Below are 25,100 nucleotides of genomic sequence, written 5' to 3' on the forward strand. Positions count from 1 at the left end.
ACAGCGACCCAGAGAGAGGCTGTACCTAAGGCAGTCCTCTATGAATGTGGTGCACACTCTCTTCTTGATGATCTTGGAGATCCAACTCTGTGAGGGAAAGACATTGGGTAACTGTTAGTCACTGATACCTAACAAGCTACAGATGTTGAATTTTATGCTAAACTGGATGTACACTCTGTACATGAGCTGGGTAGCCATTTGATTAGCTGTTCGGGAGTCTTATGGCTTGGTTGTAGAAGCTGTTAAGAAGAACCTAAAGTTGGCGCTGATGTGAGCAATGACCAGACTTTCAAAGCATTTCATGGCTACAGACGTGGTATGGGTCGGTAGTCATTTAGGCAGATTACCTTAGTGTTCTTGGGCACAGGGACTACGGTGGTCTGCTTGAAACATGTTGGTATTACAGACACAGACAGGGAGAGGTTGAAAATGTCAGTGAAGACACTTGCCAGTTGGTCAGTGCATGGTCGGAGTACATGTCCTGGTAATCCGTCTGGCCCTGCGGCCTTGTGAATGTTGACATGTTTAAAGGTCTTACACACATCGGCTGCAGAGAGTGTGATCACACAGTCATCCGAAACAACTGATGCTCTCATGCATGTTTCAGTGTTACTTGCCTCGAAGCGAGTATAGAAGTTATTTAGCTCGTCTGGTAGGCTCATGTCACTGGGCAGCTCTCGGCTCTACTTCCCTTTGTTATATTTTTTTATCGCTTTGGTGCAATTTTCACAAGTAAATTTTCACAACTCTTAGAAAAAAACTCAAGAGATCATCAAAAATGTGTTTAAAAACTCTACGCACATTTACACACAAAATCATACAGTCCCTTTTGAACCCAATTTAAACAGTTTCATCTAGAAATACATGTTTCACATTGCAATAAATGTTCAAATAAAATAATGTCCTTTCACAATGCAATGCTCACATTACTTTTTATATGAGTCTTTTCTCTTACTTAATCCAACTGCTTTTAATTGATTATCACCTAAACCTTTTGTAAACCTATTGATTTTACATGTAAACTAGTTTGCCTAATATTGATTTTGAGAACTTCATAATTAAAATCTGTCTGTAAAAAAAAAAATCATATACACAAAATATACACTCAAATGTACTACTATGATGATTTTGTCCCCCAGGTGCATAAACAGTTATATTCCCTGCGATTTCAATGAGAACCTATGGCCAAATGCTTAGGACAGGCTTGATGCAAACTTGTGTCTGCTAAACATTATGTTTCTTAAATGTCTTTCATTTGATTACATGGTGAAAGATTCCTTCAATGATCACACTTTTAATCACACATGAAAAGGAAATCATGGACATTTGATGTTTTGAACATTTTTATGGTTGGTGCAAGTGTATTTATTGGATAATGTGAAAACAGTGTAAGGTTCTGTAATTTACAGTGCTGTAAATCACATTAAAAGGGCAATTTTTAAACATGTATTCAATCATTTTTGCTGTTGGATTAACTGGTTGTTGAAATAACTAAATTTCGAAGATATCATTATGTTATGTTTTGGTGATTAAACCAATGTAGTCATTATATTTCTCAGTAAACATACAGTTGAAGTCAGAAGTTTACATACACTTAGGTTGGAGTCATTAAAACTTTTCAACCACTCCACAAACTCCACAAACTTTTTTTCAACCACTCCACAAATTTCTTGTTCACAAACTATATGTTGTGCACTTGAGTGAAGACCCAAAAGCGGTTTAACAAAAACAGAGTTCTTTAATGAGAACACAGGTAAGACATAGATCCTCTTCAGTTGATAATGGCAAAATAGACAACCCGCAGAGAGGGCGACAAATGAAACATAAAGTCCCTCTGATAAATAACAAGAGAGTCCCCTTCTTAGCAGCAGAGGAGAATAGCTGGGTTAGCGGCGACAGGCTGCAGGTCGCTCTGGGTAGGCGCGGGTTGTAGAGGAACAGTGGTACCTGATCTCACGTAGCATCAGATGAACTGGACATAGTGCAAACGAAAGACAGTTAGCTGAGTACAGGATGCACCTGCCAGGCAGATTCCGACAGGATAGGATAAGGATGAAGCAAACGAGACGATAGCTTGCTTCTGGCATGAGAAACTCAAACAAGAATCTGACACCGAAAGTAGCAGGAACAGAGAGAGAAATAGAGACCTAATCAGAGGGAAAAAAGGGAACAGGTGGGGAAAGGGTGAACGAGGTAGTTAGAGGAGATGAGGAACAGCTGGAGAAGGAGAGAAAGAGAAGGTAACCTAATAAGACCAGCAGAGAGAGACAGAGTGAAGAGAAAGAACAGGAACAGACATAATAAGACATGACACTATAGTTTTGGCAAGTCGGTTAGGACATCTACTTTGTGCATGACACAAGTCATTTTTCCAACAATTGTTCACAAACAGATTTTTTCACTTATAATTCACTGTATCACAATTCCAGTGGGTCAGAAGTTTACATACAGTAAGTTGACTGTGCCTTTAAACAGCTTGGAAAATTCCAGAAAATTATGTCATGGCTTTAAAAGCTTCTGATAGGCTAATGGATATCATTTGAGTCAATTGGAGGTGTACCTGTGGATGTATTTCAAGGCCACGTTTATCTGTACAAACAATAGCACGCAAGCATAAACACTATGGGACCACAAAGCTGTCATACCGCTCAGGAAGGAGATGCATTCTGTCTCCTAGAGATTAATGTACCTTGGTGCGAAAAATGCAAATCAATCCCAGAACAACAGCAAAGGACCTTGTGAAGATGCTTGAGGAAACGGGTACAAAAGTATCTATATCCACAGTAAAACGAGTCCTATATCGACATAACCTGAAAGGCCGCTCCCAACCGTGAAGCACGGGGGTGGCAGCATCATGTTGTTGGGGTGCTTTGCTACATGAGGGACTGGTGCATTTCACAAAATAGATGGCGTCATGAGGGAGGAAAATTATGTGGATATATTGAAGCAACATCTCAAGACATCAGTCAGGAAGTTCAAGCTTGGTCGCAAATGGGTCTTCCAAATGGACAATGACCCCAAGCATACTTCCAAAGTTGTGTCAAAATGGCTTAAGGACAACAAAGTCAAGGTATTGGAGTGGCCATCACAAAGCCCTGACCTCAATCCTATAGAAAATTTGTGGGCAGAACTGAAAAAGCGTGTGCGAGCAAGGAGGCCTACAAACCTGACTCAGTTACACCAGCTCTGTAAGGAGGAATGGGCCAACATTTATTGTGGGAAGCTTGTGGAAGGCTACCTGAACCATTTGACCCAAGTTAAACAATTTAAAGGCAATGCTACCAAATACTAATTGAGTGTATGTAAACTTCTGACCCACTGGGAATATGATGAAAGAAATAAAAGTTTAAATAAATATTTATCTCTAGTATTATTCTGACATTTCACATTCATCAAATAAAGTGGTGATCCTAACTGACCTAAGACAGGGAATTTTTACTAGGATTAAATGTCAGAAAGTGTGAAACACTGAGTTTAAATGTATTTGGCTAAAGTGTATTTAAACTTCCGACTTCAACTGTATATGTTGGATCAATGGTTGTATGGTGAAAGATGTCTCCAAACAAAATTAATGCACAAAGAAAGGTTTTGAATGCAAACTGGATGCATTACCAGTTTAGAATTTTGTATAGAAATTCCCCACATACTTGTGAAAATAGCACCAAACTGCAGTAAATGTGGGGAATACCTAAGTAGTGTGTGTGTGTGTGTGTGTGTGTGTGTGTGTGTGTGTGTGTGTGTGTGTGTGTGTGTGTGTGTGTGTGTGTGTGTGTGTGTGTGTGTGTGTGTGTGTGTGTGTGTGTGTGTGTGTGTGTGTGTGTGTGTGTCTACTGAACACACGTTATTTTACGAGGGCTGCTAGGGATTTATGGGTCATCTGAGGACTTTAACTGAGTGCACAAAACATTAGGAACATTTTCCTAATATTGAGTTGCATCCCGTTTTGCCCTCAATTTGTCGAGGCATGGACTCTGGAATGTGTTGAAAGCGTTCCACAAGGATGCTGGCCCATGTTCACTCCAATGCTTCCCACAGTTGTGTCAATTTGGCTGGATGTCCTTTGGGAGGTGGACCATTCTTAATCCACACGGGAAACTGTTGAGCGTGAAACACCATGCAGTTCTTGACACAATCTACCTGGTGTGCCTGGCACCTACTACCATACCCAGTTCAAAGGTGCTTAAATCTTCTGTCCTTGCCCACTCACCTTCTGAATGGCACACATACACAATAAATGTCTCAATTTTTAAAAATCCTTCTTTAACCCGTCTCCTCCCCTTCATCTACACTGACTGAAGTGGATTTAACAAGTGACATCAATAAGGGATCATAGCTTTCACCTGAATTCACCTGGTCAGTCTGTCATGGAAAAAGCAGGTGTTCCTAATGTTTTGTACACTCAGTAACAGAGTACTTATGTCAGAGATCATAAGATACAGAGGTAGAAAGAGGAAGAAAGGGGGGAGAGATTTCAAAATATCAATTTTGGTCGAGTTGCGTTGTTTCCCCCATACAGCTGTGCAAGTCGAGACACATCCTGCGCAGTACAGCTTGTAGAAGAAACGGCTCGCATAACATGGAATATAACGTTGCAGATTAAGTTCAGAATGGCACAATTTAATGTGTACAACATCTAAAGACCTACATCACTATACTGAGACCATGTCTGTTTCTAGAAGGACGTATTTGGGTGTTTTTGGAGCATGTCTTTTGCGTGCCCTGATACAGCACAACGAGCAATGACAAAGTGAATTTGCGGCTGCGGTAAGTTTCTCAAAAGTAAGTGTAGTGGGACATTTTTTGTGTCCTCTGTGTTGTTGCAAATGCGTGACGACATGTAGCGTGTTGTTTCCTGATTATTGTGTTAGGATGTTCTGTGACTGCTCTCAGGGAGAGGACTGATAGAAGAACAAAAAGAAGGGAACACATTGTTACTTTGGCCCAACGCCTAGAAACTATGTGTGCAAGGTCATGATCAGCCTATTGCGCCCTGAGAGCAGAGACACCTAGTTTGGGCATGAGTATAAAGACACCCCTTCAGAGGTTCTGACAGAGAATTAAGTTGGTTGTAACCTCTCCGGCCGTGATAATAAAGACATGCTAATTTAGCTTTGACATGGAGTCCTTAGTGGTAACTTCCACGACATAAGCCAAATCACACGAAAAAAAGTGTCTGGATCCTTCTATAACATGAATTTACATAAAAACAAGAGATTTACTTCAGAAATAGGAAAATTCTCCTTTAACACCTGATTCCTAAACTGCCCTCGCAGCACGAGGGAACAAAGATGCAAGGAATTTTGATCACATTTAGCCAATGTGATCACATCACACCAGAGCTACATGTTGCTCTCGCCATTCAAACTTCCCCGCTAGTTCATTGCCACAGTTGTAGTCTATTTCATAGCCTTTCAGCAAGCAAGAGGACCGATTGATGCTTCTCTCCCTAAATAGGCCTAGGTATATTCTTTTTTTTTATTGCTCAAAATAAGTTTCAACTACACTGAACAAAAATATAAAGAAAACATGTAAAGTGTTTCATGAGCTGAAATAAATTATCCCAGACTTTTTTCATATGCACAAAAAGCTTATTTCTCTCACATTTTGTTTACATTCATGTTACTGAGCATTTCTCCTTCGCCAAGATCATCTATCCACCTGACAGGTGTGGCATATCAAGAAGCTGATTAAACAGTATGATCATTACACAGGTGCACCTTGTGATGGGGACAATAAAAGGCCACCCTAAAATGTGGCGTTTTGTCACTGTCACTCCCTGACATTAGATATCTCTGTTTTCTATATATTTTGGTTAGGTCAGGGTGTGACTAGGGTAGGTACACTAGGTTTTTTGTATGTCTAGGGGTTTTGTATGTCTATGTTGGCCTGATATGGTTCCCAATCAGAGACAGCTGTTTATCGTTGTCTCTGTGTCATGTCTTGTTATGTCTGTTCCTGTCCTTTCTCTTCACTCTGTCTCTCTCTGATGGTCTTTTTAGGTTACCTTCTCTGTCTCTCATTCTTCAGCTGTTCTACATTTCCCCTAACTAGCTCATTCACTCTTTCCCCACCTGTTCTCTCTTCCCCCTCTGATTAGGTCTCTATTTCTCTCTCTGTTCCTGCTACTTTCAGTGTCTGATTCTTGTTTGTGTTTTTGATACCAGAAGCAAGCTGTCGTCCCGTTTGCTTCCACCTTGTCCTATCCTGTCGGAGTCTGCCTGGCAGGTGCATCCTGCATTATACTACGTTCTTTTGTTCCATTGACTACGTTGGAAGAGGATTTATGCCATTCCTGTTTTTTTATTAAAGAACTCTGTTTTCTGTTAAAACCGCTTTTGGGTCTTCACTCAAGTACATAACAGAAGAATCAGACCAAGAATGGACCCAGCGGCTCCGGACCCTTTTCACTCCGCCGTCGAGATCCAGGGAGCGATGCTAGGCAGACACGAGGAGGAATTGTCTGCTGCTCGACATGCCGTTGAGACCCTGGCCGTCCAAGTCTCCGACCTCACAAGACAGGTTCACCAACTCCGCCTCGATCCACCGCCCACTTCCAGGGTTTCCGAGTCTCCGGAGCCCAGGATCAACAACCCGCCGTGTTACTCTGGGGAGCCCACTGAGTGCCGCTCATTCCTCACTCAGTGTGATGTGGTGTTCTCTCTCCAGCCCAACACTTACTCCAGGAGCGCAGCCCGCATCGCCTACGTCATTTCTCTCCTTACCGGACGGGCGCGTGAGTGGGGCACGGCAATCTGGGAGGCGAGGGCTGAGTGTATTAACCAGTATCAGGACTTTAAGGAGGAGATGATACGGGTTTTTGACCGTTCTGTTTTTGGCGAGGAGGCTTCCAGGGCCCTGTCTTCCCTATGTCAGGGGAATAGATCCATAACGGATTATTCTATTGAGTTTCGCACTCTCGCTGCCTCTAGTGACTGGAACGAGCCGGCTTTGCTCGCTCGTTTTCTGGAGGGTCTCCTCGTCGAGGTTAAGGATGAGATCCTCTCCCGGGAGGTTCCTTCCTGTCTGGACTCCTTAATAGCTCTCGCTATTCGCATAGAGCGACGGTTTGATCTTCGTCGCCGAGCTCGTGGAAAGGAGCTCGCGTTCTCCGTTGCTCCCCTCTCCACATCACTGCCACCTGCCGCATCACTGCCACCTTCCTCCGCCGGCTCGGATGCTGAGCCTATGCAGCTGGGGGTATCCGCATCTCGGCCAAGGAGAAGGAACGGAGAATCACCAATCGCCTCTGTCTCTACTGCGGCTCCGCTGGTCATTTTGTCACCTCATGTCCAGTAAAAGCCAGAGCTCATCAGTAAAGGGAGGGCTACTGGTGAGCGCAACTACTCAGGCCTCTCCTTCTGGATCACGCACTACCTTTCCGGTCCATCTCCGCTGGCCCGGTTCATCTGCTTCCTGCAGTGCCTTGATAGACTCTGGGGCGGAGGGCTGTTTTATGGACGAGACCTGGGCTCGGGAACATGACATTCCTCTCAGACAGTTAGGGAGCCCACGGCCTTGTTCGCTTTAGATGGTAGTTCTCTCCCCAAGATTCAGCGTGAGACGCTGCCTTTAACCCTCACTGTCTCTGGTAATCATAGCGAAACCATTTCTTTTTTAATTTTTCGTTCACCTTTTACACCTGTTGTTTTGGGTCATCCCTGGCTAGTGCGCCATAACCCTTCTATTAATTGGTCTAGTAATACTATCCTACCCTGGAATGTTTCTTGTCATGTGACCTGTTTAATGTCTGCTATCCCTCCTGTTTCCTCTGTCTCTTCTTCACAGGAGGAGCCTGGCGATTTGACAGGGGTGCCGGAGGAGTATCACGATCTGCGCACGGTGTTCAGTCGTTCCAAGGCCACTTCTCTCCCTCCACACCGGTCGTATGACTGTAGTATTGATCTCCTTCCGGGAACTACTCCCCCCGGGGTAGATTATACTCTCTGTCGGCTCCCGAACGTAAGGCTCTCGAGGATTATTTGTCGGTTTCGCTCAACGCCGGTACCATAGTCTCCTCCTCCTCTCCCGCCGGAGCGGGGTTTTTTTTTGTTCAGAAGAAGGACGGGTCCCTGCGCCCATGCGTGGATTATCGAGGGCTGAATGACATAACAGTTAAGAATCGTTATCCGCTTCCTCTTATGTCTTCAGCCTTCGAGATCTTGCAGGGAGCCAGGTTTTTCACCAAATTGGACCTTCGTAACGCCTACCATCTCGTGCGCATCAGGGAGGGGGACGAGTGGAAGACGGCGTTTAACACTCCGTTAGGGCACTTTGAATACCGGGTTCTTCCTTTCGGCCTCGTTAACGCTCCAGCTGTCTTTCAGGCACTAGTTAACGACGTCCTGAGAGACATGCTGAACATTTTTGTTTTCGTTTACATGGACGATATCCTGATTTTTTCTCCGTCTCTCTCGATTCATGTTCAGCACGTGCGACGCGTCCTCCAGCGCCTTTTGGAGAACTGTCTTTATGTGAAGGCTGAGAGGTGCATTTTTCATGCCGCCTCTGTCCCTTTTCTCGGTTCCGTTATTTCCGCTGAGGGCATTAAGATGGATCCCGCTAAGGTCCAGGCTGTCATTGATTGGCCCGTTCCTAAGTCACGCGTCGAGCTGCAGCGCTTTCTGGGCTTCGCTAATTTCTATCGTCGTTTCATCCGTAACTTCGGTCAGGTGGCAGCTCCCCTCACAGCCCTTACTTCTGTTAAGACGTGCTTTAAGTGGTCCGTTTCCGCCCAGGGAGCTTTTGATCTTCTTAAGAATCGTTTTACATCTGCTCCTATTCTTGTTACACCTGACATCTCTAGACAGTTTGTTGTTGAGGTTGACGCGTCAGAGGTGGGCGTGGGAGCCATTCTTTCTCAGCGCTCTCTCTGACGGCAAGGTCCATCCTTGCGCGTTTTTCTCTCATCGCTTATCGCCGTCAGAACGTAACTATGATGTTGGTAATCGCGAACTGCTCGCCATCCGCTTAGCCCTAGGCGAATGGCGACAGTGGTTGGAGGGGGCGACCGTTCCTTTTGTCGTTTGGACTGACCATAGGAACCTTGAGTACATCCGTTCAGCCAAACGACTTAATGCGCGTCAGGCTCGTTGGGCTCTGTTTTTCGCTCGTTTCGAGTTTGTTATTTCTTATCGTCCGGGCTCAAAAACACCAAGCCTGATGCTTTATCTCGTCTCTTCAGTTCTTCTGAGGTCTCCACCGACCCCGAGGGGATTCTCCCTGACGGGCGTGTTGTCGGGTTGACTGTCTGGGGAATTGAGAGGCAGGTAAAGCAAGCACTCGCTCACACTCCGTCGCCGCGAGCTTGTCCTAGGAACCTTCTGTTCGTTCCCGTTCCTACTCGTCCGGCCGTTCTTCAGTGGGCCCACTCTGCCAAGTTAGCCGGCCACCCCGGCGTTCGGGTACGCTCGCTTCCATTCGCCAGCGTTTCTGGTGGCCCACTCGGGAACGTGACGCGTCGATTTGTCGCCGCTTGTTCGGTCTGCGCGCAGACTAAATCTGGGAACTCTCCTCCTGCCGGCCGTCTCAGACCGCTTCCCATTCCCTCTCGACCGTGGTCTCACATCGCTTTAGATTTTATCACCGGACTGCCTTCATCAGCGGGGAAGACAGTTATTCTTACGGTTGTCGATAGATTCTCTAAGGCGGCTCATTTCATTCCTCTCGATAAGCTCCCTTCTGCTAAGGAGACGGCTCAGATCATTATCGAGAATGTTTTCCGTATTCATGGCCTTCCTTCTGACGTCGTTTCCGACAGAGGCCCGCAGTTCACGTCTCAATTTTGGAGGGAGTTTTGCCGTTTGATTGGGGCTTCCGTCAGTCTCTCGTCCGGCTTTCATCCCCAGTCTAACGGTCAAGCCGAACGGGCCAATCAGACTGTTGGTCGCATTTTACGCAGCCTTTCATTTCGTAACCCTGCGTCTTGGTCAGAACAGCTCCCTGGGCAGAGTACGCCCACAACTCGCTTCCCTCGTCTGCTACCGGTCTATCCCCTTTTCAGTGTAGCCTCGGGTACCAGCCTCCGCTGTTCTCATCTCAGCTCGCCGAGTCCTGCGTCCCCTCCGCTCAGGCTTTTGTCCAGCGTTGCGAGCGCACCTGGAAGGGGGTCAGGTCGGCACTTTGCCGTAATAGGGCGCAGACTGTGAGGGCCGCTAATAAGCGTAGGACCAAGAGTCCTAGATATTGTTGCGGTCAGAGAGTATGGCTCTCCACTCAGAACCTTCCCCTTAAGACAGCTTCTCGCAAGTTGGCCCCGCGGTTCATTGGTCCGTTCCGTATTTCTCAGGTCATTAATCCTGTCGCAGTGCGACTTCTTCTCCCGCTATCTTCGTCGCGTTCACCCGGTCTTCCATGTCTCCTGTGTTAAGCCCGTTCTTCGCGCCCCCGCTCGTCCCTCCCCCCCCCATCCTTGTCGAGGGCGCACCCATCTACAGGGTTCGTAAGATTTTGGACATGCGCCCTCGGGGCCGTGGTCAGCAGTACCTAGTGGATTGGGAGGGGTACGGTCCTGAGGAGAGGAGTTGGGTTCCCTCTCGGGACGTGCTGGACCGTTCGCTGATCGATGATTTCCTCCGTTGCCGCCAGGTTTCCTCCTCGAGTGCTCCAGGAGGCGCTCGGTGAGTGGGGGGTACTGTCATGTCTTGTTATGTCTGTTCCTGTCCTTTCTCTTCACTCTGTCTCTCTCTGCTGGTCTTTTTAGGTTACCTTCTCTGTCTCTCATTCTTCAGCTGTTCTACATTTCCCCTAACTAGCTCATTCACTCTTTCCCCACCTGTTCTCTCTTCCCCCTCTGATTAGGTCTCTATTTTCTCTCTGTTCCTGCTACTTTCAGTGTCTGATTCTTGTTTGTGTTTTTGATACCAGAAGCAAGCTGTCGTCCCGTTTGCTTCCACCTTGTCCTATCCTGTCGGAGTCTGCCTGGCAGGTGCATCCTGCATTATACTACGTTCTTTTGTTCCATTGACTACGTTGGAAGAGGATTTATGCCATTCCTGTTTTTTTATTAAAGAACTCTGTTTTCTGTTAAAACCGCTTTTGGGTCTTCACTCAAGTACATAACACTCTGATTGGGGATCATATTTAGGCAGCCCTTTTTCCCACTTTCTGGTGTGGGATCTTGTCTACAGTTAGGTGCCTGTATGCACACTTGTAACTTCACGGTTCATTTGATTGTTTGTTGTTTTGTTGAGTTTCAGTTCATAAAAAATATGTGGAACTCTATTCACGCTGCGCCTTGATCTCACTCATACGACAAGTGTGACAGAAGATCCCACCACAAATGGACCAAGCAGCGTGTACAGGAGGGAGTGGACTTGGGAGGAGATCCTGGACACAGGCTGGGGAGTATCGCCATCCGAGGGAGGAAATTGAGGCAGCGAAAGCGGAACGGCGACGTTCCGAGGAGTATTACCAACGAGGCAAGCACGAGAGGCAGCCCCAAAATATTTTTTGGGGGGTGGCACACGGGGAGATTGGCGGAGGTAGGGTTTAGACCTGAGCCAACACCTCGTACTTACCGTGGGGAGCTTGTGACTGGTCAGGCACCGTGTTATGCAGTGATGCGCACGGTGTCTCCAGTGTGCATTCATAGCCAGCTGCGCTCTATTCCAGCACCCCGCATTTGCCACGCTAGAGTGGGCATCCAGCCAGGACGGGTTGCGCCGGCTCAGTGCTCCTGGTCTCCAGTACACCTCTTCGGACCAGGATATCCTGCGTTGGCTCTACGTACTGTATTGCCAGTACACCTTCACAGCCCAGTGCGTCCTGTGCCAGCGCCCCGCACGCATCGAGCTAAAGTGAGCATCCAGCCAGGACGCATGGTGCCAGCTCTACACTCCAGGTCTCCAGTGTGCCTCCACAGTCCAGTAAGTCCTGTGCATCCTCTCCGCACTCACCCTGATGTGCGTGTCATCAGCCCGGTGCCACCTGTACCGGTCTCACGCATCAGGTCTCCAGTGCGCCTCCACAGTCCAGAGCTTCCGGCGACAGTTCTCAGTCCAGAGCTTCCGGTGACAGTTCCCAGTCCAGAGCTTCCGGCGACAGTTCCCAGTCCAGAGTTTCCGGCGACAGTTCCCAGTCCAGAGCTTCCGGCGACAGTTCCCAGTCCAGAGCTTCCGGCGACAGTTCCCAGTCCTGAGCTTCCGGCGCCACAGACAGTCATAGTCACACAACGTGACAGATTTCTGAAGTTTTGAGGGAGCGTGCAATTGGCATGCTGACTGCAGGAATAGCCACCGGAGCTGTTGAAATATATTTAAATGTTCATTTCTCTACCATAAGCCACCTCCAACGTTGTTTTAGAAAATTTGGCAGTACGTCCAACTGGCCTCACATCCGTAGACCACTTGTAATCATGCCAGTCCAGAACCTCCACAGCTGATGAAACTGGGTTTGCACAACCAAAGAATTTCTGCACAAACTGTGATAAACCATCTGTGCTAGTCATCCTCACCAGGGTCTTAACCTGATTGCAGTTCGGTGTCGCAACCAACTTCAATGGGCAAATTCTCACCTTCGATGGCCACTGGCATGCTGGAGAAGTGAGCTCTTCGCGGATGAATCCCGGTTGCAACTGTAATGGCAGGCATAAACAGGCATAAACTACGGACCACGACCACAATTGCATTTTATTGATAACAATTTGAATGCACAGAGGTACCGTGCAGAGATCCTGAGGCTCATTGTCGCGCCATTCACCCACCACCATAACCTCATCTGGGCTCCCGAGTGGCGCAGCAGTCTAAGGCACTGCACCTCAGTGCTAGAGGTGTCCCTACATACCCTGGTTCGATTCCAGGCTGTATCACAACCGGCTGTGATTCGGAGTCCCATAGGGCGGTGCACAATTGACCAAGTGTCATCCGGGTTAGGGTTTGGCCAGGGTAGGCCGTCATTGTAAATAATAATTTGTTCTTAACTGACTTGCCTAGTTAAATAAAAAGTTTACGCATGATAATGCATGGCCCCATGTCGCAAGAATCTGTACACAACTCCTGGAAGGTGAAAATGTCACAGTTCCTACATGGCCTGCATACTCACCAGACAAGGCACTACAGAGGGTAGTGTGTACGGCCCAGTACATCACTGGGGCCAAGCGTCCTGCCATCCAGGACCTCTATACCGGGCGGCGTCAGAGGAAGGCCCTAAAAATTAAAGACTTCAGCCACCGTAGTCATAGACTGTTCTCTCTGCTACCGCACGGCAAGCGGTACCGGAGCGCCAAGTCTAGGTCCAAGAGGCTTCTAAACAGCTTCTACCCCCAAGACTCCTGAAAATCTAATCAAATGGCCACCCAGACTATTTGCATTCAAGATGGCCACCTCCTCCCCTTTATGCTGCTGATACTCTCTGTTGTTATTATCTATGCATAGTCACTTTAATAACTCTACCTAAACTCAGCAAAAAAAGAAACGTGATCTCACAGTCAACTGCGTTTATTTTCAGCAAACTTAACGTGTAAATATTTGTATGAACATAACAAGATTCAACAACTGAGACATAAACTGAACAAGTTCCACAGAAATGTGACTAACCGAATTGGAATAACGTGTCCCTGAACAAAGGGGGGGTCAAAATCAAAAGTAACAGTCAGTATCTCCAGAGTACTGGTCTCGGTGTAACGCTCATTCCTTCTATGATAAACGCGAATCTGACCATCACCCCTGGTGAGACAAAACCGTGAGTCATCAGTGAAGAGCAATTTTTTCCAGTCCTGTCTGGTCCAGCGACGGTGGGTTTGTGCCCATAGGTGACGTTGTTGCCGGTGATGTCTGGTGAGGACCTGTCTTACAACAGGCCTACAAGCCCTTAGTCCAGCCTCTCTCAGCCTACTGCAGACTGTCTGAGCACTGATGTAGAGATTGTGCGTTCCTGTTGTAAGCCGGGCAGTTGTTGTTGCCATCCTGTACCTGTCCCGCAGGTGTGATGTTCAGATGCACTGATTCTGTGCAGGTATTGTTACACATGGTCTGCCACTGCGAGGATGATCAGCTGTCCATCCTGTATCACTGTAGCACTGTCTTAGGTGTCTCACAGTACGGACATTGCAATTTATTGCCCTGGCCACATCTGCAGTCCTCATGCTTCCTTGCAGCATGCCTAAGGCACGCTAATGCAGATGACCAGGGACCCTAGGAATCTTTCTTTTGGTGTTTTTCAGAGTCAGTAGAAAGGTCTCTTTAGTGTCCGAAGATTTCATAACTGTGACCTTAAGCCAAATTTCTTCAGCCTCCTGAAGTTGAAGAGGCGCTGTTGCGCTGTCATTTAGTTCCGTTACCTTTGCCTTCTTGGGTACAGGAACAATGGTGGCCATCTTGAAGCATGTGGGGACAGCAGACTGGGATAGGCTGAGATTGAATATGTCCGTAAACACACCAGCCAAACACACCAAAGCATGGTCTGCGCATGCTTTGAGGATGCAGCTAGGGATGTCATCTGAGCCGGCAGCCTTGCGAGGGTTAACACATTTAAATGTCTTACTCATGTTGGCCATAGAGAAGGAGAGCCCACAGTCCTTGGTAGCGAGCCGCGACGGTGTCACTGTATTATCCTCAAAGCGGGCAAAGAAGGTGTTTAGTTTGTCTGGAAGCAAGGCGTCGGTGTCCGTGTTGTGGCTGGTTTTCTTTTTGTAGTCCGTGATTGTCTTTAGACCCTGCCACATACGTCGAGTGTCTGAGCCATTGAATTGCGACTCCACTTTGTCTCTATACAGACATTTCGCTTGTTTGATTGACTTGCGGAGGGAATAACTACACTGTTTGTATTCAGCCGTAATCTCAGTCACCTTTCCATGGTTAAATGCGGTGGTTCGCGCTTTCAGTTTTGCGTGTATGCTGCCATCCATCCACGGTTTCTGCTTAGGGTAGGTTTTAATGGTCACAGTGGATACAACATTTCCTATGCACTTCCTTATGAACTCACTCACCGAATCAGCGTATACGTCGATATTATTCTTCGAGGTTACCCGGAATGTCCCAGTCTGCGTAATCAAAACAATCTTGAAGGGTGGATTCCGATTGTTCAGACCAGCGTTGAACTCTGGAGCAGTGGAAACACGCTCTCTGGAGTGATAAATCACGCTTCACCATCTGGCAGTCCGACGGCATGAATCTGGATTTGGTGGATGCCAGGAGAAAGCTACCTGCCCCAATGCATAGCGCCAACTGTAAAGTTTGTTGGAGTAGGAATAATGGTCTGGGGCTGTTTTTCATGGTTCAGGCTAGGCCCCTTATTTCCATGAAGGGAAATCTTAACACTACAGCATACAATTACATTCTAGACGATTCTGTGCTGCCAACTTTGTGGCAACAGTTTAAGGAAGGCCCTTTCCTGTTTCAGCATGACAATGCCCCCGTGCACAAAGCGAGGTCCACCCATGCATTCTCTCTCTCCATGCAAATATTGAGCCAGTCCACTCAAGCACCACTATTCAACAGAGTACATTAGAGATAGAGACAGGAAAGGCAAATGAGAGGACAAGCTAAAAGGTGTCACAAGACAAGTGGAATACCTTCTCTTTCACTGTCTTTCTATTTGATCTCTTGAACGGACTCTTCACCAGCCTTCAATTATCTCTCCTTTGTTTATTTTTCTCAGATCAATGGCAGTTGTGCATATTGCATACAGATACAGGATCTTAATTTGAGCCAGTTTCCAGCAGCAGGAAAATAATCCTGAGACAACAGGAAATGTGAAATATTATGTGGATTATAATTAATGGCTATTTTTGTAGGGGTTGATAAAAACAATTCTAAGGGAAAATCAAGTTTGACATTTCAAAGTGGTTATTAACAAACTTTTAAAACCTTTTAAAGCCTTTCTAAACTTTTTAAAACCTTGAATACACTACAAATTGTATATTTCCTGCATTGCATGAAAGTTATCCGGTAACAGAGTGATCAAATTAAGATCCTACCACTGTACCAGCATGTGTGCTATCATGCCTTATCTTTTTTGACAGACTATGGTATTATTTTAATTCTTAAGTTTAGGTTGTTAGAGGCTTCCATACTTTTGTATGTCAAGAGGGCAGAGGGGCCTACAAGTCATGTTTTTTACCACTTTGTTTGCCAGACAGTTCCTGCTGCTGTGCAGCTTAATGTCATAGGAGCGGTCTGTATTTACAACAACACTGACGGTCATTCTTCCACCATTGCCACTCATAATATAGTTCAACATCGACACATAAATACAAGAAAGTCATACAAAATTTGGTTTAAGAACGTAACCGTAGGCCTGTACCTAGGGCTAGGCCTGTAGGTATTTACCTAGCAGAAGACTACACAGATGGTCTGTAAGTAACTGTCACAACGATTGATAATTCACCAAATAAATAAAACAAACAAGTAGGTTAAGTTACAACAAGTTTACAACAGACAACTGGACATAAATGTTCTTGCAATGTCCCATGAAATATGTCTAGAACATTAACATTGGATATTCTGAGAACATGGTTACCATGTTCTGGGTAAGTTTTGTTTGACATTAAGGGAATGTTATCCTAATTCTACCAAGGCCCACATCCCCATCATTTGCATGAAGAAAAGACAGAGATATAGGGGACGTAGGTCGGGGTACCTTGTAAGGATCCGATGATGAGTGTGTAATCCACCTCTACCATCAGTCCTTTTAGCCAACGTGCAATCATTGGATAATAAAATGGATGAGCTCCGATCAAGACTATCCTATCAGCAGGACATTAAAAACTGTAATCTCTTATGTTTCACAGTCTCGGCTGAACGACGACATGGATAAAATACAGCTGGCTGGGTTTTCGGCGCATCGGCAAGATTGAACAGCTGACTGTAAGACAAAGGGTGGTGGTCTGTATCTATTTGTAAAGGTTTTGCTCGCCTGAGGTAGAGTATCTCATGATACGCTGTAGTCCACACTATTTACCAAGAGAGCTATTCGTAGCTGTCTATTTACCACCACAAACCGATGCTGGCACTAAGACCGCACTCAACGAGCTGTATAAGGCCATAAGCAAACAAGAAAATGTTCATCGAGAAGTGGCGCTCCTTGTTGCCAGGGATTTTAATGCAGGCAAACTGAAATCAGTTTTACCAAATTTCTACCAGCATGTTATAAGAGCAACCAGAGGGAAAAAAACTCTAGACCACATTTACTCCACACACAGAAAAGCATACAAAGCTCTCCCTCACCCTCCATTTGGCTGACCATATCTCTATCCTCCTGATTCTTGCATACAAGCAAAAATTAAAGCAGGAAGTACCAGTGACTCACTCCATACGGAAGTGGTCAGACGACGCAGATGCTAAGCTACAGGACTGTTTTGCAAGCACAAACTGGAATATGTTCACGGGATTCTTCCGATGGCATTGAGGAGTACACCACATCAGTCACTGGCTTCATCAATAAGTACATTGATGCATCCCAACAGGGAACGTACGTGAAGTCTGAAGTTCAAATACACCTTAGCCAAATACATTTAAACTCAGTTTTTCACAATTCCTGACATTGAATCCTAGTAAAAATTCCCTGTCATAGGTCAGATAAGATCACCACTTTATTTTAAGAATGTGAAATGTCAAAATAATAGTAGAGAGAATGATTCATTTCTTTCATCACATTCCCAGTGGGTCAGACGTTTACATACACTCAATTAGTATTTGGTAGCATTGCTTTTAAATGGTTTAACTTGGGTCACTTTGGAAGTATGCTTGGGGTCATTGTCCATTTGGAAGACCCATTACAAAAACATTCTCTTTCCCTAGAATTGTTAGCTGGGTAGTCTGGTTGGAAAGTTTAAAAGTGGGCACACTTTCCTATAGGATATCACTCTCCAACTAGTCTGTTGTTTTTGACAATTGACGACCATCCACTTGTTCCATATAGCTGCGTAAACCCACTTGGGTCAAGCTGCCACAGTAGGGTACTGCAATTTTAACCCTAAATGTTTTTGTTTATTTTGTTTATTTTATCAGGGAGTCATACTGGGACCAAGGTCTCTTTCACAAACAGCCCTGAATTACATGAATTACTGAAAATACACACATCAAAATAGAAACACAAAATGCAAGCATAAAGAAAAACATGGTCATAAAACAAACACATTTATCAGTAATAAGGTCCTCAATCAGCTTTCTATCAGTTGCCCCAGAGGCACCAGGTCATCAAATTTAAGAACATTTTGAAGATTGTTCCACAAATAAGGTACAAGAAAACTAAAACCTTATTTACCTAACTCAGTCGAAACCAAAGGAATTTCCAGAGTTAGCCATCCCTAAGTGGTAACTCGTGTCTAAAGTTTGATGTTAGGTGCAGTGGGACTTTTTTTATGCGACATCAAAGAGGGCTAAACAACATTCTGGTAGGAAATGCTGGTCTCAGGTATGGGCGGTAAGTAGCCTAGCGGTTCAGCGTGTTGGGCCAGTACCCGAAAGGTTGCTGGTTTGAATCCCGTAGATGATAAATCTGTCTATGTCCTTGAGCAAGACACGTGACCCTAATTACTCTGGATAAGAGCTTCTACTAAAATGAATGCAGTGATGAGTACTAAAATTGTTGACAGTAATAAAGGGCAGTGCGCTATGATAAACTGCATCTAACAGCTTTAATGAAGCGGCAACTGGTCAATGACGAGGGCAGCACTATGTTGCCTTTTATCCATTCAGTGAACCACATCATTAATAACTAAAGGATGCAACAGAGATGGTGGCATGACCTGGTCTAGAACCAGACTGATGTACATGTATAATACATTTCAAAGATAAGAAATGTAATCTTTCGGGATAAACGTTTTTATTATATTATAGAAGCAACACTATACCGCTGCTTTCAGTTAAACATTTAACACGGAATCACTTGGTGAGTAGCTTACTGTACCTTTTACGCGCACGATTTTGGCACGCACTACCCAAAATGACACAGGCTTATAACATGTGGAATTGAGTGATCGTTGAGTAACTCACACGTGTTTATAATAGATGAGCCAAACCTGATCTTTCTCTGATTTTCTTGTTTCCCTTCTCCCTCTGCCTCCGTCATGCTTTTTATCCGTGTCGTTCATTACACACTCTATTCCCTCTCTGCCCTTCTCCGGCAAGCGGCTAAAATAATTCTCGAAAAGGTCCGAAGTCGATACAGAAACAGCTAAAACACCATTTTGAAGTTTTGAGGTTCACTGCTGGATGTGCACTGCAGACAGAGCGATGTAAAAACTATTTGGAGTAGCTGCCTCCGGCTGGGCTGCGTTCTGCCCACAACCAGTCACAAGGATCTATCTCAAGAAGTGTACATAGCTCGCTGGTGCTGTGAATAGATAGACCTATAGCCGAGCCCATCTGCAAGGAAGATGTACAGTATATTCGAGGCACGGTGTAGAAATGGTAGGGCCTATGATATAGAGCAGGGGAATGGGAGGAGGCCAAAGGGTTAAGCTACTTGGGAAGGGAGGGGATGCAGGAAAGAACATCCAGTGTCCGGGCTCCGGGGCGTTTCGAGTGCATTGCCTCGCGGATTCTGTTTTTCCTATCTTTGGAACAACAATCATAAACAAATAAACCTTTGTTTAACATTGTTTGTGGTGTTCAATCATGGCGCAACAATTTTCTAGGGAAGTCCTGGGATATACCTCGGGACAGTATGTAACAGTGTGTCGCCAACGTCACCCAGCATGAAAGCAACAATTCATGTCATTTTGGGATGTTTGATTGCGTTTTCTCATAGGTCAACTGACAAAAGTAGCCAAGTTTTGAATGACATTAGGCTCCCCATCATGTCCAGAAAGCATAAATTGATTCCGGGATCATACATTAATAAATTATAAGGTGTGAATTATTTGGATGAATCCTTTAGACTGTTGCCATTTGAATTTGGCCAATGTATTAAATACATATTTAATTATAATTCGGTTTATAGGATATTTGAAAACTAATCTGCAAACTGTAGTGTTCTGTAGAGCTTAGACCAACATTGGAGAGAAAACAACTTTTTTCTCACACCAACACATCAATGTTAATTGATTTTAGAAGGGATTTGGCAAACTGGAATCATGAATCAGCATTGAAACTGCAGTAGGCCTCCAACTGGGCACAAGCTGGTTGAATCAACATTGTTTCAATGTAATTTGTCAACTTATTGTGACGTGGAATCTACTTGGAAAGTAAACTGGATTTGAAAAAAGTAGTCAACCCTTTGGAATTACTTCGTTTTGAGGGTGGAATTCCAACCAAAGGATTATGCCATTGTTGTAAACAGTGGCGACCCATCATTCTGGGCAGGTGGGGCTTTTGCCTGTTTTGTATGTTATTTTGGCATTAATACGTGTCACATATCAGTTTGCAAACAATGTAAATAAATATATATAATTGAGTTATTAAAGCCGCACACAACACATTTTTTGCTTTCTTGAGTAAGGCAGCTCCAAAATGCAGGTGTTTCAGCCAAGCTCAGTGCTTTCTGTGGTGGTGGGGCAGCCAGCGGGAAATACGAAGCGTAAGGGTTGGTCATGTTCTCTAGTTGCACCATGATTGGCTCAGTGTTCTGTCACTCATGGGGGAAACTACGTCACTGCAAAATCTACTGGGAGAACTCGGAAATTCAAGCCCCTTGGGTGCTGCCATAGATTTACATTAGATGTGCCCATCCAAGAAGGCTCAAGGTCATTGGCCACAGATAAAATGGCAAATCACGTTATATCTACCGAAGCTTTGATGGGACTGATCATGTCAACATCATACCTTCAAAATATTAGCTAGCAAGCTAGACAAGTAGTCATCATCATGAATCAAGTCGACAATCTACTGGCAAATCTTTTTCAATGCAGTAGTTGTCATATGAAGATAAATTATAGATCAAACGTATCGGTTCTCACAGTCCATTGGACATTAATTTTACACAACAAGTGAAATCGCAAATTCAATAATGAGTGGGTTGGAAGGAATCAGTGTCTATCCCCTTCCTGCTGTTCAGTGGAGTGGGTGTGTGGTCCAAGTCTGGGTTTAAGGGTCTCTTTTCCAAGTTTAAAAGGATAAACATTCACATAAAAGGTTCCATACATTGGCCATGCAACATGACTTCTGCTGCTTTCAAAACAACTGGAAACTCTGGACTAGGACATCTCAGACTTCAGAGAGTTCAAGACAACTGGGAACTTGTGAAAAAAACTAGCTTTGACTGGGAAAATGTGTTTTGAACGGTCATCCAACTAGGAATTCCAAGTCCAGAATTCTGGTCTCTTCCTAGAGCTTCGACCAGAAGATCACTGACGCCATGATTTAACCTGGTTTTGTCATCAAAGTCTGGCATTCTCTGGATTTATGGTGCTTTCAAGTTTGATGTCAAAATCGAACCACAAGAAGAACCGCCGCACCACTTTCCTGTTCAAGTGAGCACAGAACAACAAGGTGAGTCCAAAAATGTCTTGTATGTTGCTGCATAATGATGTAATATGCCAGGGAGATATGTATACTGTAGCTAAGAAAGTAATACTAAGTGTGTGTTGTGTAGTAGCCCATGTGCCTCACCCTAATAATTTGGTCCCTTTCCCCTTCGTAACTTAGCCTACTGTTCTGACGTGGTGGTGCGCATGTAGCCTATAGCCTGTTTTAGAGAAATGTAATCATTGAATATTGTAAGAGCTTTCATTGCTTCAGTCTGGTTTTAGACCCCATCATAGCACTGAGACTGCACTTGTGAAGGTGGTAAATTGCCTTTTAATCAAATCAAATCAAATTTTATTTGTCACATACACATGGTTAGCAGATGTTAATGTGAGTGTAGCGAAATGCTTGTGCTTCTAGTTCCGACAATGCAGTAATAACCAACAAGTAATCTAACTAACAATTCTAAAACTACTGTCTTATACACACAAGTGTAAGGGGATAAAGAATATGTACATAAAGATATATGAATGAGTGATGGTACAGAGCAGCATAGGCAAGATACAGTAGATGGTATCGAGTACAGTATATACATATGAGATGAGTATGTAAACAAAGTGGCATAGTTAAAGTGGCTAGTGATACATGTATTACATAAAGATGCAGTAGATGATATAGAGTACATGGCCTTCCTGTAACATTGGGTAGTGTAGGTGTCCTGGAGGGCAGGTAGTTTGCCCCCGGTGATGCGTTGTGCAGACCCCACTACCCTCTGGAGAGCCTTACGGTTGTGGGCGGAGCAGTTGCCGTACCAGGCGGTGATACAGCCTGCCAGGATGCTCTCGATTGTGCATCTGTAGAAGTTTGTGAGTGCTTTTGGTGACAAGCCGAATTTCTTCAGCCTCCTGAGGTTGAAGAGGCGCTGCTGCGCCTTCTTCACGATGCTGTCTGTATGGGTGGACCAATTCAGTTTGTCTGTGATGTGTATGCCGAGGAACTTAAAACTTACTACCCTCTCCACTACTGTTCCATCGATGTGGATATGGGGGTGTTCCCTCTGCTGTTTCCTGAAGTCCACAATCATCTCCTTAGTTTTGTTGACATTGAGTGTGAGGTTATTTTCCTGACACCACACTCCGAGGGCCCTCACCTCCTCCCTGTAGGCCGTCTCGTCGTTGTTGGTAATCAAGCCTACCACTGTTGTGTCGTCCGCAAACTTGATGATTGAGTTGGAGGCGTGCGTGGCCACGCAGTCGTGGGTGAACAGGGAGTACAGGAGAGGGCTCAGAACGCACCCTCGTGGGGCCCCAGTGTTGAGGATCATTGGGGTGGAGATGTTGTTGCCTACCCTCACCACCTGGGGGCGGCCCGTCAGGAAGTCCAGTACCCAGTTGCACAGGGCGGGGTCGAGACCCAGGGTCTCGAGCTTGATGACGAGCTTGGAGGGTACTATGGTGTTAAATGTCGAGCTGTAGTCGATGAACAGCATTCTCACATTGGTATTCCTCTTGTCCAGATGGGTTAGGGCAGTGTGCAGTGTGGTTGAGATTGCATCGTCTGTGGACTTATTTGGGCGGTAAGCAAGTTGGAGTGGGTCTAAGGTGTCAGGTAGGGTGGAGGTGATATGGTCCTTGGGGGCGGTTGTCGTTTAGCTCAGTTACCTTAGCTTTCTTGGGAACAGGAACAATGGTGGCCCTCTTGAAGCATGTGGGAACAGCAGACTGAGATAGGGATAATGGTGTCAGACCGAGGCTCTGCATCTATCCCCGTGCTGCTAGAGACTGTAACGTTCTTTGCTTCACGGAAACATGGCTCACTGGAGAGACGCTATCGGAGTCGGTGCAGCCAGCGGGTTTCTCCACGCATCGCGCCGACAGAAACAAACATCTTTCTGGTAAGAAGAGGGGCAGGGGCGTATGCCTTATGGCTAACGAGACGTGGTGTGATCACAGAAACATACAGGAACTCAAATCCTTCTGTTCACCTGATTTAGAATTCCTCACAATCAAATGTCGTCCGCATTATCTACCAAGAGAATTCTCTTCAATTATAATCACAGCCGTATATATTCCCCCCCAAGCAGACATATCGATGGCTCAGAACGAACTTTATTTGACTCTTTGCAAACTGGAATCCATACATCCTGAGGCTGCATTCATTGTAAGCTGGGGATTTTAACAAGGCTAATCTGAAAACAAGACTCCCTAAATTGTATCAGCATATCGATTGCGCATGCTCCTAGACATTAGTGCTGCTTTTGATACCATCGATCACCACATTCTTTTGGAGAGATTGGAAACCCAAAATTGGTCTACAAGGACAAGTTCTGGCCTGGTTTAGATCTTATCTGTTGGAAAGATATCAGTTAGTCTCTGTGAATGATTTGTCCTCTGACAAATCAACAGTAAATTTCAGTGTTCCTCAAGGTTCCGTTTTAGGACCACTATTGTTTTCACTATATATTTCACTATGCGGATGACACACAGCTGTACATTTCAATTAAATATGGTGAAGCCCCAAAATTGCCCTCACTGGAAGCCTGTGTTTCAGACATACAGAAGTGGATGGCTGCAAATCTACTTTTAAACTCGGACAAAACATAGATGCTTGTTCTAGGTCCCAAGAAACAAAGAGATCTTCTGTTGAATCTGACAATTAATCTTAATGGTTGTACAGTCGTCTCAAATACAACTGTGAAGGACCTCGGCGTTACTCTGGACCCTGATCTCTCTTTTGACGAACATATCAAGACTGTTTCAAGGACAGCTTTTTCCCATTTACGTAACATTGCAAAAATCAGAAATGTTCTGTCCAAAAGTGATGCAGAAATATTAATCCATGCTTGTGTTACTTCTAGGTGAGACTACTGCAATGTTCTACTTTCCGGCTACCCGGATAAAGCACCAAATTAACTTCAGTTAGTGCTAAATACGGCTGCTAGAATCCTGACCAGAACAAAAAATTTGATCATATTACTCTAGTGCTAGCCTCCCTAAACTGGCTTCCTGTTAAGGCAAGGGATGATTTCAAGGTATTTACTGCTCACCTACAAAGCATTACATGGGCTTGCTCCTACCTATCTTTCCGATTTTGTCCTGCCGTACATACAGTGGGGCAAAAAAGTATTTAGTCAGCCACCAATTGTACAAGTTCTCCCACTTAAAAAGATGAGAGGCCTGTAATTTTCATCATAGGTACACTTCAACTATGACAGACAAAGTGAGAAAACAAATCCAGAAAATCACACTGTAGGATTTTTAATGAACTTATTTGCAAACTATGGTGGAAAATAAGTATTTGGTCACCTACAAACAAGCAAGATTTCTGGCTCTCACATACCTGTAACTTCTTCTTTAAGAGGATCCTCTGTCCTCCACTCGTTACCTGTATTAATGGCACCTGTTTGAACTTGTTATCAGTATAAAAGACACCTGTCCACAACCTCAAACAGTCACACTCCAAACTCCACTATGGCCAAGACCAAAGAGCTGTCAAAGGACACCAGAAACAAAATTGTAGACCCGCACCAGGCTGGGAAGACTGAATCTGCAATAGGTAAGCAGCTTGGTTTGAAGAAATCAACTGTGGGAGCAATTATTAGGAAATGGAAGACATACAAGACCACTGATAATCTCCCTCGATCTGGGGCTCCACGCAAGATCTCACCCCGTGGGGTCAAAATGATCACAAGAACGCTGAGCAAAAATCACAGAACCACACAGGAGGACATAGTGAATGACCTGCAGAGAGCTGGGA

The 25,100-nt window shown here is 45.1% G+C and overlaps 1 protein-coding gene across 3 annotated transcripts in view; it reads right to left on the reverse strand.

Moving 5' to 3' along the window:
• LOC135555957 (transient receptor potential cation channel subfamily M member 4-like) overlaps nucleotides 1-25,100 on the reverse strand; it is an 87,185-nt gene that overhangs the window by 48,670 nt on the left and 13,415 nt on the right. For 2 of the 3 annotated variants that reach the window (XM_064988776.1, XM_064988777.1), the window contains exon 2: nucleotides 26-87. In XM_064988776.1, the coding sequence (XP_064844848.1) occupies nucleotides 26-87 (62 nt within the window). Of the gene's footprint in view, nucleotides 1-25; nucleotides 88-18,958; nucleotides 19,352-25,100 lie in introns of those variants that run through there. The other variant, XM_064988778.1, reaches the window with a different exon arrangement.

Source organism: Oncorhynchus masou, chromosome 15 (assembly GCF_036934945.1).
Source record: "Oncorhynchus masou masou isolate Uvic2021 chromosome 15, UVic_Omas_1.1, whole genome shotgun sequence".
NCBI classification, from domain to species: domain Eukaryota; kingdom Metazoa; phylum Chordata; class Actinopteri; order Salmoniformes; family Salmonidae; genus Oncorhynchus; species Oncorhynchus masou.